The sequence below is a fragment of the Sciurus carolinensis genome, chromosome 6, assembly GCF_902686445.1.
Source record: "Sciurus carolinensis chromosome 6, mSciCar1.2, whole genome shotgun sequence".
In the NCBI taxonomy this organism is placed as follows: Eukaryota; Metazoa; Chordata; class Mammalia; order Rodentia; family Sciuridae; genus Sciurus; species Sciurus carolinensis.
Genome location: NC_062218.1, coordinates 61,379,910 through 61,394,986, shown reverse-complemented (window position 1 = coordinate 61,394,986; position 15,077 = coordinate 61,379,910). Strand labels below are relative to the sequence as shown.

Genomic DNA, 15,077 nt, shown 5'->3' with positions numbered 1-15,077 from the left:
CAAGGGGACATCAAACTACTTTAGGATAAGTTTTCAACTTTTTAAGTTGTACTCTGAAATATCTTGATTTGGATGAACTATTCAGTAGTGCTATTACTATTTATAAGTAGTTAAATTTTAATTCTGTTCTGGAATTGAATGAAAATAGTAAAGTCTGTAGGTTTGTTTTTGTTTCATTTTTTTGGTTGGGGGTAACCAGAGATTGAGCACTCCACCACTGAGCCACATCCCTTTATTTTATTTTATTTAGAGATAGGGTCTCACTGAGTTGCTTAGCAGCTTGCTTTTGTTGAGGCTGGCTTTGAACCCCCAGTTCTCCTGCCTCGGCCTCCCCAGCCACTGGGATTACAGGCTTGTGCCACAGCACCTGGCTAAGTCTATAGTTTTAAAACATGAATTCGTCAGTGGAAATAATCATAAGCAACTTATTTGATGAGTTTTGTCTAACAAAAATTGGTTTTTGAACACAGACCAAGCAGTATTTGATCTAAATATGCAAACACTGTAATTGAAAAGAACTGAAACATTTCATTTTGCAGAATTTACTCTGAGCTTACTAAATGCTTCAGCAGTTTCTACAATTTTTTTTCCATTGTAAAAATAGGGGAGATACTAGTAGTAGTTGTCTTTGCAGAATAGAGTATAAGTTTGCCTAACATGCGCGCACACACAGAAATTTTAAGTTCTAGATTTAAAAACGTTTAAAAAGTTACTTTCCTTATTAATATTTTTCTTTCCTGTTTGCTTACTGTGTCAATGACTTAGCATTTATTTGCTTGTTTAGTTTAATCCCCTCAATAAATGGATCAATTATGGTATTTTATAGATGAAACTTTAAATCATAACTGCTTACCTTATGCCACACACTTAATGTGATTCGGCGGATCTCCTTATAACCTGAAATCTTAGATGTTTGGTCAGTAAATGGTTATGTTCTTGCCATTACTGCTGAATCAAAAACCAGTAATTTTCGGCACAGCTGTTAAGACAAAGAAAGGTCCTCATAGGCTTTATATTTTATAAAGGAGGCAAACAAGACAGACAGTAATATAATTTCAGGTAGTGATGAATATAATGGGGAAAAAAAGAGTAAAGTTGTTATTATTTTTGGGGTTTTTTTGGTTTTGATTTTGTTTTCGCAATTGTTTGAAAGATCAGAGTAAGAACATTTTAGACAAGAGCAAGTGAAAGGGCCCTGGAATTAAGATTAAACCTTTTAAAAGAGTAAAAGACCACTTTTCACTCTAGCACCACAGGAATTAAAGGTAGAGGCTGGGGAGGAGGAGCCCTACTGTAAAGACTATCTTTAGCTAGTTCTTACGCATGGAGTCAAATTTCAGCTCATAGTCTGCAAGATCAGAATGATTTTTTTTAATGTATTTTAAAAGATTGTAAAATCTTATGAAAAATTTTATGTGGTGAAAATCTTATGAGGTGCATGAAGCTTAAAATATTTACCAATTAGCCTTTTGCAGGAAAAGTAGATTAGGTTTCATTGGAATAATCTGAAGAAGTGTTTTTATTCGTGTATGTCAGACAGGTTGTAATAGGGTTTGACACATTAGAATTCAGGAAACCAACTAGGATGTATGTAATAACTCTGGAAAGAGATCATGGTGTGCACTAGATAAAAAGTGAAGGCAGGAAATTGATTGGATTAAGGGTATTTGATCATGATACTGAAGGATTGAATTGGGTGTGCCACAACACACAGACCACTCTACATTTTTGTTTCAAAAGGAATGCATACTTTATTGAATAACCTGTAGCATATAAAATAAGTTGCTCCCCTCACTGAATCCTCTACTTTTTAGTGTTCTGCGCTATTAAAAATTTGCATGTCTTTGCAGACATTTTTGTTTGCTTAGAAACACTAACATAGCTTTATAACTTTCATTTTTTTCCACTTAGTATGTCATTCACATTCTTTCTTTATTGATTATACAGAGATTTAACTCTTTTTAGTGGTTGTCCATATGGAGATGCATATACCAAAATATTTTTATGAAGGAATGTTTAATTTCTTGCTAGTCTTAGACAGAAAAACCACACTGAGCATATGTTAAATTTCAAACTTTGTTTCTAGGTCTCATGCTGTTGCATGTGTCAATCAGTTTATCATTAGTAGGACTCAAGCTCTGATGTTGCACATTGATTCTTTTATTGAGGTAAGATTTGTCACTACCACGTTTGTTTTCAAGAATGTTAAATAATGCTAATAGCATGTATTTTATAACTAATTTGTAATTATAAACTCAGTATTTGACTTAATATTTCTGGTAGTATTAAAATTGGATATAGTATAGACTGTAATTTTTACTAGCTGAAAATAAAATTTTTTTCTGCTTGTGTTGTGATAGACATTGATTACATGGTGTGTGTGTGTCTGTCTGTCTGTATTTAATATCTTGATACTTTAAAAGTTTTTCCATCAGTATATTATTCAGTTTGTATATGAAGTTTTTCCAGTATTTGAAACATGAAAAACTGGGGTTGGATAAAGTTGACCCAATAAAGAATCTCAAAGTATGGACCAAATGGACATAGTAATTATCTTTCATTCAACAGTGGGCTGGAAATGATGGTGGTCCTGTATAACCTCAGTATGTAGTAGACTGTACCATTTAGGTTTGTATGAGTGGACTGTGATGTGTGTACGGTGATGAAATTGCCTAGGGATGCTTTTCTCAGATTGTGTCCCCATAGTTAAGCAAGGCGTGAATGGATTTCTGTTGTTCTTAATTTGCTTACATTGTAAAATTAGAGGTATCAAGAAAAAAAATTGACTCAAATCTCAACAGGCAACTCTAAAGACACTTTTTGATAAAAGCATAGTTTTTGGACATGAATCAGAAACAGTACTTACTTTTCAAAACTTCTGGTGCTTGATAACAGTTGAAGAGATTAAGGTTCCCTAGGCATCTTCCCTTCTATTTTCATCAAATGAAATTTAATCAAATAGTCTGTTTCTTTTCAGCTGTTCTTAAAAATTCTTTAGATCAGGCTGCTGATGATACTGTTGGGAAATTCTAGGAAGAGGAGGGGGGTAATGGGGGTCTTTTTTCTTTGCTTAATTTTTAAATGGATTGGCTTCTGAGTTTTTTTTGTGGGGGGGGGGGGTTGTAGTTATTTTTGATACCAGGGATTGAACCCATGGGTGCTTTACCACTGAAGTATATCCCCAGTTCCTTTTATTCTTTGAGATAGGATCTTATTAGGTTATTAAGGCTGGCCTCAAACTTGATCCTTCTGCTTTAGCCTCCAGAGTCACTGGTATTACAGGTGTGTGTTACTATATCTGACTTGTTTTGGGGGGTTTTTGTTGTTTTGGTTTGGTTTGGGTCTTTTGATACTGTGTCTCAATGTGTTGCCCTCAAATTGTTGGGCTCAATTGATCCTTACCTCCATCTCTCCCAAGTAGCTGAGATTACAGGTATAGACCTCTGCTCCTGGCTGTTTCTGAGCCCCCTGCCCCTAGTTTTATGCATGCAAGGTGTTTTCAGTATACTTTGAATAGAGATAGTATGGTGTTCTGGGTGGTGTTAGAAATCTTGGATAGGGGCTGCGGTTGTAGATCGGTGGTAAAGCGCTTGCCTAGCATGTGTGAGGCCCTGGGTTCAATCCTCTGCACCACATAAAAACAGATAAAATAAAAGTAAAAAAAAAAAATACAATAACATTTTTTAAAGTCTTGGATCAACTGCCTAGGTTCCATCCTTAGCTCCTTAGCTTTGTAGCTGTGTGACCTTGAGCATTTAATTTAACTTATGTAACATTTTTCTACTTTATCATCTGTAAAATGAGACTAATAATTGACTTGTGTTATTACAAAGCTAGTTGCTATAAATACATTAGAACAGTGCTCACAACAAAACAAGCTCCTTGTGTTTGCTGTTCTATTTAGAGGTAATAGTGGTATCTGTTGTAATTTTAGTGGCATTTCCTTACAGTATTCTTTCTTTCACAGCTTAACAAAAGAAACAGTGATAGATACGCCAGTATCTTACAAGGAAATATAATTTAGAATAAAAAATTCTCTTCTGGACATAAAAATTTCTCAGGACTGTACTCAGTGAGTGGGTCAAGAACATTTCCTGGCATTTCATGTTTTTCATTACTGATAAGTACCATAGTAACACATCTTTGCTGCTTGATAATCAAATAGTAAACCTCAAGAGGAAATGCTGGCACATAGTGGGCCTTCAGTAATAATTTGCTAAATGAATTAGACTATTCATTTTCTTTAATTATCTTTCTTCAGGGGTAGATGTCATGTCAGAATGTTAATGAAAAGCGTATTTGTTATCAGTACATAATACCTTGGCAAATCTGGGTGTTCATTCAGTGATAGTAGTAATGAAAATAATGGGTACAGGGTGATTAATTGAACACAACACCATCACCCTCCAGCTCCATTCCTATTCTCTAGAGGTAAAAATGAATTAAATAGAAAAATTTAATGAAGGGTACTTGTGTAATATGTAAGTAGCATCTGCTGGGAAGAGTTTTCTTCTCTGGCCCTATAAAGTATCTGTGATTAAAAGAAACTTACAGAATTTTGAGTGTCAGATGTAGGAGCAGAACTTAGGGAAATTGAAGTTTAAAATGTGATACTTGACCCAGTGTCGCATTTAATCATTGCACCTCTCTTTGGTCTTTCTCTGAGTCGGCTTTCATGTTCTGGGGAAGGAGGAGGGAAAGGAAAGGGGAAATAATAGGGAGTGATACTGGCCAAATTTTATTGTTATAATGTGTGTATGTATGAGTATATAATGACAAATCTCATTATGTACAACTATAATGCACCAATAAAAACTATGGAAAAATTTAAAAATTTCAGGTTTTTTTTTAAAGACATTCTGTGATTTCCTGAAAAAAAGACATTGGGACACATTGGATTTTGTGGGGTTTTTTTTTTTTTTTTTTTTAATGATCATTTTTACTGCTTTCAATGTGTGTAGATAAAAGTTCTTGAGTGATTTGAGGAAAACTTCATGTTTTTTCACATCCCCTTTTGCAGCCTCTATAAGAAAGAACTTAAATGGAAGGAAGCTTGTTAGTAGTGAAGTTAAGGTGGACTTAAGATTCCAAACAAGCCCAATTCGGATTCCTCACTGACTAGGCCTACTATTACTTAGGGATTACTGGATGTCTGCTTTTCCTCCAGAGTTTTATGGCTTTTGTAGGGCAGAGAACTAACTGTAGGATTTTCACGTAGCAAAATCGTGTCCATATGGTATTTAACAGTAATGCAAACTATTTTAAATTGTCGGGAAATGTTCTTGCCCTCACTGAGAATAGTCCTGAAGAACTTTTATCTCCAGATAAAAGATAAATAAATCAGAGAGAATTTAATTTCTTCTAAATTATGTTTCTTTATAGATGCTGTCATGTCTGTCATTGATAACCCTCCCTTATCCTCTGTTGATTTCCAGTTCCTTATCTGTAAAATTGAACCTTGGAATTGTGAAGATTGAGTGAAATAATCCATTTTCCATTCATACATTCTTTTTTTACCTTGTAGAGGAACTTGTGAGGAATAGCTTAAGATTGATTGCTGTAACTGCTATTAAAATTGTTTTTCCAGTAGTTGACTTGGTGAACAGCAGTGTAGGGTTAGGTCATTACCTCTGCTTCTGGGTGCCCTGTGTCCTAATGATACTGTTTTGTTCTTATAAGCTAAAAATTAACTCAAACAGCTGATTATACGGTAAAAGAATGATTTTTCATCTGTTATCAAAATCATAATCTTTAGCAGTTATTCTATATTTAATTGTCTTATCTAACTGGAGGCCATTTGATTGTCTTTTTCTTTTTTTTTTTTGGATATTATATCTTTTCAAGGTTTCTTTAAAAATCACCAGTTTCCAGATTTCTTTTTATTGTATATAAACCTTTCTAATACATTGGAATTTTTTAACCAGAAAAAAATACTGTGTTTCTCATGCAATAGAATCTCTTTGCATTGGCTGGTGATGAGGAACCAGAAGTACGAAAAAACGTGTGCCGGGCTCTTGTGATGTTGCTTGAAGTTCGAATGGATCGCCTGCTTCCTCACATGCATAATATAGTTGAGGTAACACAGGCAATTTTAAAGACTTTCCTCATTGTTCCCTCAAGAAAAATAATGGACACGAAATACATAATGTGAAACGAGTTTTCTAATTTATATAACACATTGGGGGGGCTATAAAATTAATTATGATTTTATCTTAAATTAGTTATCTTTATGGTGATTCTTATTTCATAAGATTTGAGATACTATAGGAGGAAGTTATTTAAAGGAGTAGAGAGCTTATAATAGTGATAACCAGGAAATATTTATATTGAGTTTATTAAAAGGGAATTAGACTAAATAAGCAATAAAACTTTGGGAGATAATTAGCATATTCTTGGGTTGTTCGAGTTGAAAATGTAAAAATTTCTTCCTACACATTACTGGTAAAAATTTATCTGATTAACTGACTTATGAAAAGATACTGACAAATTTTAGCTTCTATAGACCATTCAGATTTTCTATAGACTATTCTGAGTTTCCATGTAACTTAAAGTATTTATTAGGAAATTTTTAAGTACATCAATCACAGTTTAATCATCGTGAAAGAGGAAGGGAATATTTAATAACAAGATAGTAGTTATTTTAAAAAATTTTTTGTTTAGGCAATACTCGGTACTCACACCTGTACCATCTGTTTCCAGATTGCTGAGTGTATTTGTGCATGAGTATTATATTGCCTTGCAAGTGTGTTAAGGAGTATGTTATGTAAAGCCTCCCTTTCACTTTCAAAGTTCCGTATCATGTGAAGAGAGAGGATCCTTAAGAAATGTTAGAAGGCTTATTATCATGGTATGCAGCAACTTCTGTTCCTCAAACATTAGGAAAGGTAGTTATAGAAATGAGGAAATGTATCAGCATCTGATTGGGATAAATGATGTTTTCTTTGAAACTCTTCTGTGAAGAGCCAGGTGGGATTGGTTAAAAGATAAGTGAGAGTTTGGCATTAATCAAAAAGTTAAGAAATTTTATCACTTGCTTAGGTAACAGCTGGGGAGCCAAATTTATAATGTTACAGTTCTTTATTTAGAAATACTCAGCATAGGAGTCGGACATGATATGGCATAATATGACAACTGTTGTGTTGCCTTATTTTGTCATGTGAGGCATTTGAATCTAGAAGAGGATTATGTAGTAGGAATTCATTAGTTGACTCCTGAGTTCAACTTCAGGCACATTGGAAAATCACAAGTGAATTTGGTTTGATATGTTCAGAGGACATAAAATTATTTTGTTAAACTACAAATTGTAGTCATGCTAAGAAATGTTACTACTTTCCAAATTTAAAAAGAATAATGTTAATTCAAATATGTAAATACCAACTTGAAATATGTGAAAGTCTGTCTATACTATGAGGCAACCTAAGTAGTTGTTAAAAAAAAATTCTCCATTTTAAGAAAAGTATAGAGTTGGGGTAGAGCACTTGCTTAGCATGTGTGAGGCACTGGGTTTGATTCTCAGCACCACGTATAAATAAAGTAAAGGTCTATTGACAACTGAAAAAAATATTTTAATAGTATCATGGAATTCTGTATTGTTTTGTTTTTGAGTGACAATATTTGATTAACATTCACGTTTAAAAACTCAGTGGTTTCATAAAGTAAAATATGTAAAAACAGATGAATAATGTATGCAGTGAATACATTTCATTGGGCAACATTCTAATAACAGTAGTTCTTAAATTTAGCAGCATTTTAGAATCACCTAGGAACCTTTTTTAAAAAATCTAAAAGCCTAGATTGAAAACCACAATAAAGAGCAAGACTATTGTAAAGGTCTGGTACAGGCCTGAGTTTATATTAATTATTAATTTGCATGGTCTAAACTGATTAATATTAAGAATTCTTTCTACAGTATATGCTACAGAGGACTCAAGACCAAGATGAAAATGTAGCTTTAGAAGCCTGTGAATTTTGGCTTACTTTGGCTGAGCAGCCAATATGCAAAGATGTACTCGTAAGGCATCTTCCTAAGTAAGTATTCCTGCTTGTAAATGCTGCTTTGTTCTTAAATTTAATTTCTTAACAGTGATTCTTCATGTTTATATTTTTATAAAATTCACTTTTCTGCCATCAGAGAGTGAGGTTCTAAAGAAGTCAGGCTTAATTTTACTATTGTTAAAAATAAAGGTATTTTCAAGATCCTTTTTAGAATTGCATGATTAATAAATTAGAATATTTTAATTCATAATTAATCATGAATAATTTATGGCATAATTCTCTTTTTAAATAATACTTCTACTTTGTGGACCCCAAGACAGAATTTTTTTCCCCAAAAGATGATATCCACTAATTGAGATGCTGCAAAATTTTATTGTTGTCTATTTTTAACTCAAAATAGTTAATTTTTAAAACCGTGACTTTTAAAAGTAATCCTTTTTTGAAAACAAAGTAGTACAGGCTCATGGAAGAAAATTGCAGAAAACTTTTCACTACCCTGAGTCATTACTATATTTTTGATGTGTATTTTTTAATGTTATTTTTCCTTGTGAGCACCTTATACCAAATACGGAGCATTTGGGGAAGAGTTAGATTTGATAATGTATAATGTGCTTAAAATTGCTTCTCACATATAATTAGTGCTTTAGAATTTGATCAGTTTTAAGGTTTGCTCTTTTCAGTTTTTGTGTGTTGAGCACTTTCTTCCATATCATTAGTCTTTAACACTTCAATGACTCTACTATTCTATATCATAGTGTACACTGTTATATCCACATACTATGTACACACTTTTTCTCATTGATCATTTGTTGGCTTTTTTCCCCCAGTCATAAATAATCCTGGAATAATCATCTTTCTTTGTCATAAGTGATTATCTTTCCATTGGAATTTCTAGAGTGGTTTTTAACCAAAGTTTATGAGCTTTTTCTTTTTTTGGGGGGGGGGTACTGGGGATTGAACCCAGGGCCTTGTGCTTGCGAAGTGAGCACTCTACCAACTAAGCTATATCCCCAGCCCCAGTTTATGAGCATTTTAAAGTTCTTTATAAATATTCCAAATTGTTTTCTAGACAATTTATATCTGGTTTAATATTTGTGGAGTTTCAGATGGTTCTGTTACCTGGATGCTCAAAGATGATAATATTACCAGTGGTTGTCTCATTGCTTTTATTAGTAATCATAAAGTTGTTAACACTTTTTGTTCATATTATTGAATTTCTTTTTCATGAATTGATTTCCCTATAGATTGATTCCTGTGTTAGTGAATGGCATGAAGTACTCAGATATAGATATTATTCTGCTTAAGGTAAGGAAACTTCTGATAAATAGGGAAGATGATTTTTATATTTACCTGGTAGATTTTAAAAATTTGACCCATAAACAGTTATTTAAAATAAACCCTGTGTAAATAGGCTTCCTGTTGCATATAATAGGCTACAGAAGTTCAAAGAAAGAACAATGAATTTAGATTGTTGTAAATTCTAGCTTAATTAGTATTAGTGACAGTAGGGTTATCATTAATTTATCTTTGATTTAAATTTCTTAGAGTTTGTTTAAAATTATTCTTAAACATGCTGCTCTGAATTTGATTCCATTACACTTAGATTGTACCAGCTCATGTAAGTCAATATATAATGCAGGTAAAGGGCCTGATAGGCTAACAGGTTTTATATGTTAATCTTTTCTTTCACAAGGAACTATTTTCTGCACAGGGAAGTAGTTGTTGACCGTGAAGTATGCTTCAAAATCCTGTGCATTCTGAACACTGGCACACACTTTATAATCCCAGGTTTACAAGTTTAAGGCCAGTGTAAGCAACTTAGTGAGACCCAGTCTCAGAAATTTTGGGGAGAACAGATGTGAGTCAGTAGTAAAGTACTTGCTGAACATGTGCGAGACCCTGGGGTTCAATCCCCTGTACTGTAGAAAACAATCCTTTGCATGACCCCATCCCTGGATTTTCTGATTTTTTTTTTTTAAACTTATATACATACATATCACTAGCTTTAATGAATATCACCAAAAATTTCACTTTGAAAATAAATAAAACAGGGTGATGTTGAAGAAGATGAAACAATTCCTGATAGTGAACAGGATATAAGGCCACGTTTTCATCGATCAAGGACCGTGGCTCAGCAGCATGATGAAGATGGAATTGAAGAGGAGGATGATGATGATGATGAAATTGATGATGATGACACAATTTCTGACTGGAATCTAAGTAAGTCTGAGAAGGAAAAATACAGTTGCCCACTTTGATACCAATTTTATTGAGCTATAAAGTACATTACTTAGTAGGTATTCACACAGCTATCAGCCATCACCATCATCAATTTTAGGACATTTTTCATCATCTGAGGAAGAGACCTCAACCCCATTATCAGTCATTCCCCATTTTCCCCCAACTGTAGGCAACTACCAATTTATATTCTATTTCTATGAAATCTGCCTCTTAAGACATTTCATGTAAATGGAGTGATCCTTTCTGTTTTCTTCCACTTATGGTTTCAAGATTCATCTGTGTCATAGCATATGTGAATACTTCATTCCTTTTTATTGTAAAATAATATTCCATTTGGATACCATGTTTTTTTATTCTTCATCTGGTAGACATTTGTATTTCCCTTTTTTGGCTGTTGTGAATACTGATTCCATGAACATTCACATATAAGTTTTTGTGTGAACGTGTGTTTTCATTCCTCTTGAATACATGCCCAGGAGTGAGATTGCTGGATCATGTGGTTACCATTTATTTAACCTTTTGAGGAACTTCAGTATGTTTTTCCAAAGAGACAGCACCATTTTATTTTCCCATCAGCAGTGTCTGAGGATTTAAGTTCTCCACATGCTAATACTTGCTATTACATCTCTTTTTTACTGTAGCTATTGTAATGAAGATAAATCTGTATCATTGTGCTTTTGGTTCACATTTTCCTTAAGCTCTGTTCTTACGTTCCTTCATGATTATATTCATTAAAAAAACTTCTACCCAAACTCTCAAAGGATTATGTATTTCGATACAATAAAATAGGAATGTTATCACAAGCTTCTCATGTTTTAGTAAGTTTTTTAAATATGTGACAATTTATGTTACCATAAATCTAAAATAAATTCCTTCGCCATATTCAAAACTTAGGGAAAAAAACTATTTATTTTCAACCTTAACTGCAAATTCATATACCCTGTGCAACTGGCATTCTGACTCACATGAATTGGAATGGGGCCTATACACCTTTGTTTTATTTTTGCTTGCTTGCTGTTTTTTTTAAACTATTGCTCTGTTTCAGTGTTTCTCAACCTTGGCACTATTGGAATTTTGGATCACATAATTAATTCTTGGGGGGCCTGTTCTGTACATTATAGGATGTTTAGCAGCATCCCTAATTTCTATCCAAAGATGCCAAGAGTGCACATACCATTGTGACAACCAACAATGTCTCCAAACATTGCCAGATGTCCCCAGGGGATAAAATTACCCTCAGTAACCACTGGGCTGCGGATGTAGCTCAATTGGTAAGTGCTTGCCTTGCAAGCACAAGGCCCTGGGTTCAATCCCCAGTACAGCAAAAGAAAAAAAAAAAGGAACCACCACCTTTTATTTGGAATTTCAAATAATTTTTTGAGAAAGTGATTAAGGATATGTATCATCAGCCCAGTGTGTGTGATTGATTTGATTAGATGATACTAATTCTTACCCTGTTGCCTGTTTAGTTTTCTATAACTAATGTGCCTAACATATACAGGCACTAGGCCAAGAACTTTGCAACTGTAGGTAGGTAAGGAAACTGCAGAAAGAAACTATTGCAAGATTAAAAGCATAGGTCCTACTAATAGCACATCCAGTATTAGAACCCAGGTCTCACTTAACAAGTGAGATCCAAGATCTTCACACTGCCATAGATTTAACTGCCTGCATATACCTACGTTCAAGTTGGAAGGGACAGAAAAGATAAAGATAAATCTACTAAAGCAATAGTAGTGTACATGAAGCGGAGGAAGGGGGGACACTTCCTCTTCACATTCTTACGTCTCATCTTTATATCCTTTAAGAAGCTGTTTTTTGGGGGGTTTTTTTGTTTTTGTTTTTGTTTTTTTCATATATGACAAAACATATAAAAGTTGAAGCCAAATATCCATTTCCAAAAGTAAAATCAGATTATATGCACTTTGCTGCTCTGCCTTGTATAGTACAGTGTACTGTTCAATTCTATGGATCCAGCATATAGTATAACTAAGATTCTTTTTGATGGGTAACATGACTAACATAACAGCTTTTTTTCCCCCCCAAGAATTTTACCGTTACTAATAGTTTGTGATTAGTTACTTGCTGTTGTTCCTATTTCACATTGGAAAATTTGTAGTACTTTATATTTTCATTGGTTCTTGTCTAAATTGTTAAGTTAGTGGAATTCAAGTTATTTATAGTTAATCCTTTGTAAAGAATATTTTCTGACATATTTTATGCTTCATTTTGTGGTGATTTTGTTCCAATTTATGGGCCTAACTTCTAGCTAAATAATTATATACTTGGTTCTAAATGGCATACCACTAGACATGTTAAATGGAAATAATAAATGGATATATTTTTCCTCAGGATTATAACAGTAGGCATCCTATTATTTTGAAAGTATTGAGTGGAACAGTATTCACTTTTAATTTTTCTATGTAGACAGAAAAGTTGTAGTCTGACCTCCATGTACAGAATTAAACGTCTGCATAATTAATTTACTAATTATTTGTTATAAAAGCATATTCTCTTTCACAATTCTTTTCATGTGACTACCTATTTAATTGAATTCTTAACTTTATAAGTACGATTAGAGCATTGTACATGTAGTACTTATGTTTAAATATGTAATTAAATGATAAAAGAGATTATATAATATTTTCTAATTAAATATTTCCTTAGGAAAATGTTCTGCTGCTGCCCTAGATGTTCTTGCAAATGTGTATCGTGATGAGCTATTGCCACATATTTTGCCCCTTTTGAAAGAATTGCTTTTTCATCATGAATGGGTTGTTAAAGAATCGGGCATCTTGGTTTTAGGAGCAATTGCTGAAGGTAAGTCCAGTTTGAATTGCAAAGTCCTCAATAGGTTCTATAAAGCTAGTCTACTTTAAGGACTTGTTACTCTGTAAGCCAAGAGGATTCACTCTGGGTTAACATACTGCATTGCTCTCTTGTAAAGCCAGTGGGGCAGAGATAAAACTGTGGTCTATATTAACCTAAAAGGAATAATTGAATCCAAAAGCCATCTTAGGATAAGTCTCTATTTTGAACCATTTTAACTGTGGTTAAACAGTCATGGGTTTACTTCTTAAGCTAGACAGGTCACATTGAAGATATTTTTGTTTTTATAGAAGGAACAGAATGAGAGGGCTCTGATGTCTGAAACACATTGCTAGAAAAATAACTTTGTTTTCTAGAAAGTATGGGAAACCTGAGAAAAGCAAGAGTGTCATCATCATATATAAAGATTTGTTATTGATTCTGTTTTGGTTATAAACATTCATGTACAAGGGGAAAAAAGGCATTTCTGAAAGCTGTTATTTTTTAGCAGAGGTAAAATGAGGTCCTAATCCTACTAAAAAGATATTTAGGGAGCATTTAGCTCTGTTTTCCATTATTTTAAAATAATGTTGGTACAGATTATTGTAATCTATTTATAGCAGTGGGAATACTGATGTATTCAACTGAAATAAATTTTTTAAACCACATTTGGCACCTTTTGAAAGACTTGTTGTTTTGTTTTTTCTAGGTTGCATGCAGGGCATGATTCCATACCTGCCTGAGCTTATTCCTCACCTTATTCAGTGCCTCTCTGATAAAAAGGCTCTTGTGCGTTCTATAACATGCTGGACACTTAGCCGCTATGCACACTGGGTAGTTAGCCAGCCACCAGACACATACCTGAAGCCATTAATGACAGAATTGCTAAAGCGTATCCTGGATAGCAACAAGAGAGTACAAGAAGCTGCCTGCAGGTGAGACAAATTTATATCATAGTCTTCAAGTTGGTAATTCAGTGAGAGGCAAAATTTCAAACTTGTGATGAAATGTTAGTATTAAACCATTAATGTAGTATTTCATAATAGAAAATCTCCAGCTGTGAGAGGAAGTTGTTTTCCTTACTTTTTTCTTTTGGTACTAGGGATTGAACACAGAGGTGCTTAACCACTGAGCCGGATCCCCAGCCCGTTTTTATATCATATTTAGAAACAGGGTCTCGCTGAATTGCTAAGTTGCTGAGGCTGGCTTTGAACTCTCGAACCTCCTGCCTCAGCCTCCAGAGTTGCTGGGATTACAGGCATATACCACCACACGCAGCTCCTCCTTGCTTTTCTTAGTGAATTTTTTATAGGACTGATACATAGTGTTAGGATTTGCACATTAGTATATTTTACACATTTTGTGAGGCCAGGAAATTTTTATTAACAGCTTTTATCTGTTTTTGTGAATCAAAATTGATTCTAACTGGATTTCAGTCTTTGCTTTTCCTCCTCAATTTGTTCTTTATCCATTCAGTGGCTATGATAATAATAGAGTTATCTCACATCCTCTTTCTCAGACAACTGAGGTGGTGGTGGCAGGACTCCTACTCTTAAAGGAATAACAAAGTTTCAGTAGATTCGTGTTCTTAGTCTACTGGTCAATTACCATAATCCCACAGGAAGTCCTATAGGTTTATGGTTTGTCATTTATCATCTGTGACTCTTAATACTTAGTGGATCTATGCCCCTAGCTGTCAGTTGGATTTAAGATTCTCTTTATATCAGATCTACTGCAAATACCTCCTACTACAGGTATTTGGTTCCTAGAACAAACCTTTATGTTCTAAAAAAGCCTGCCAGTTACTACTCTTTTTCATGTAGAAATGCCTTTACCATTGACTTTTTTTTGGAATGGAAGCTGAACCTAGTCATTTGCCACTGAATTAATGCTCCCAGTCCTCCTCATTTTTAATTTTGAGGCAGGGTCTTGTTAAGTTGCCAGGCTGGGCTTGAACTTTTGATCCTCCTGCCTCAGTATCTGAAGTTGCTGGGTTATAGGCATGCATGCGCTGCCACACCTGGCTTACCATT

At 34.0% G+C, this 15,077-nt stretch overlaps 1 protein-coding gene across 4 annotated transcripts in view; it reads left to right on the top strand.

The window, feature by feature from the left end:
- Tnpo1 (transportin 1) overlaps positions 1-15,077 on the top strand; it is a 79,876-nt gene that overhangs the window by 47,587 nt on the left and 17,212 nt on the right. For all 4 annotated transcript variants that reach the window (XM_047555488.1, XM_047555486.1, XM_047555485.1 and 1 more), the window contains exons 7-13: positions 2,087-2,168; positions 5,954-6,076; positions 7,910-8,028; positions 9,240-9,300; positions 10,047-10,215; positions 12,904-13,056; positions 13,754-13,979. In XM_047555488.1, the coding sequence (XP_047411444.1) occupies positions 2,087-2,168; positions 5,954-6,076; positions 7,910-8,028; positions 9,240-9,300; positions 10,047-10,215; positions 12,904-13,056; positions 13,754-13,979 (933 nt within the window). The remainder of the gene's footprint in view (positions 1-2,086; positions 2,169-5,953; positions 6,077-7,909; positions 8,029-9,239; positions 9,301-10,046; positions 10,216-12,903; positions 13,057-13,753; positions 13,980-15,077) is intronic.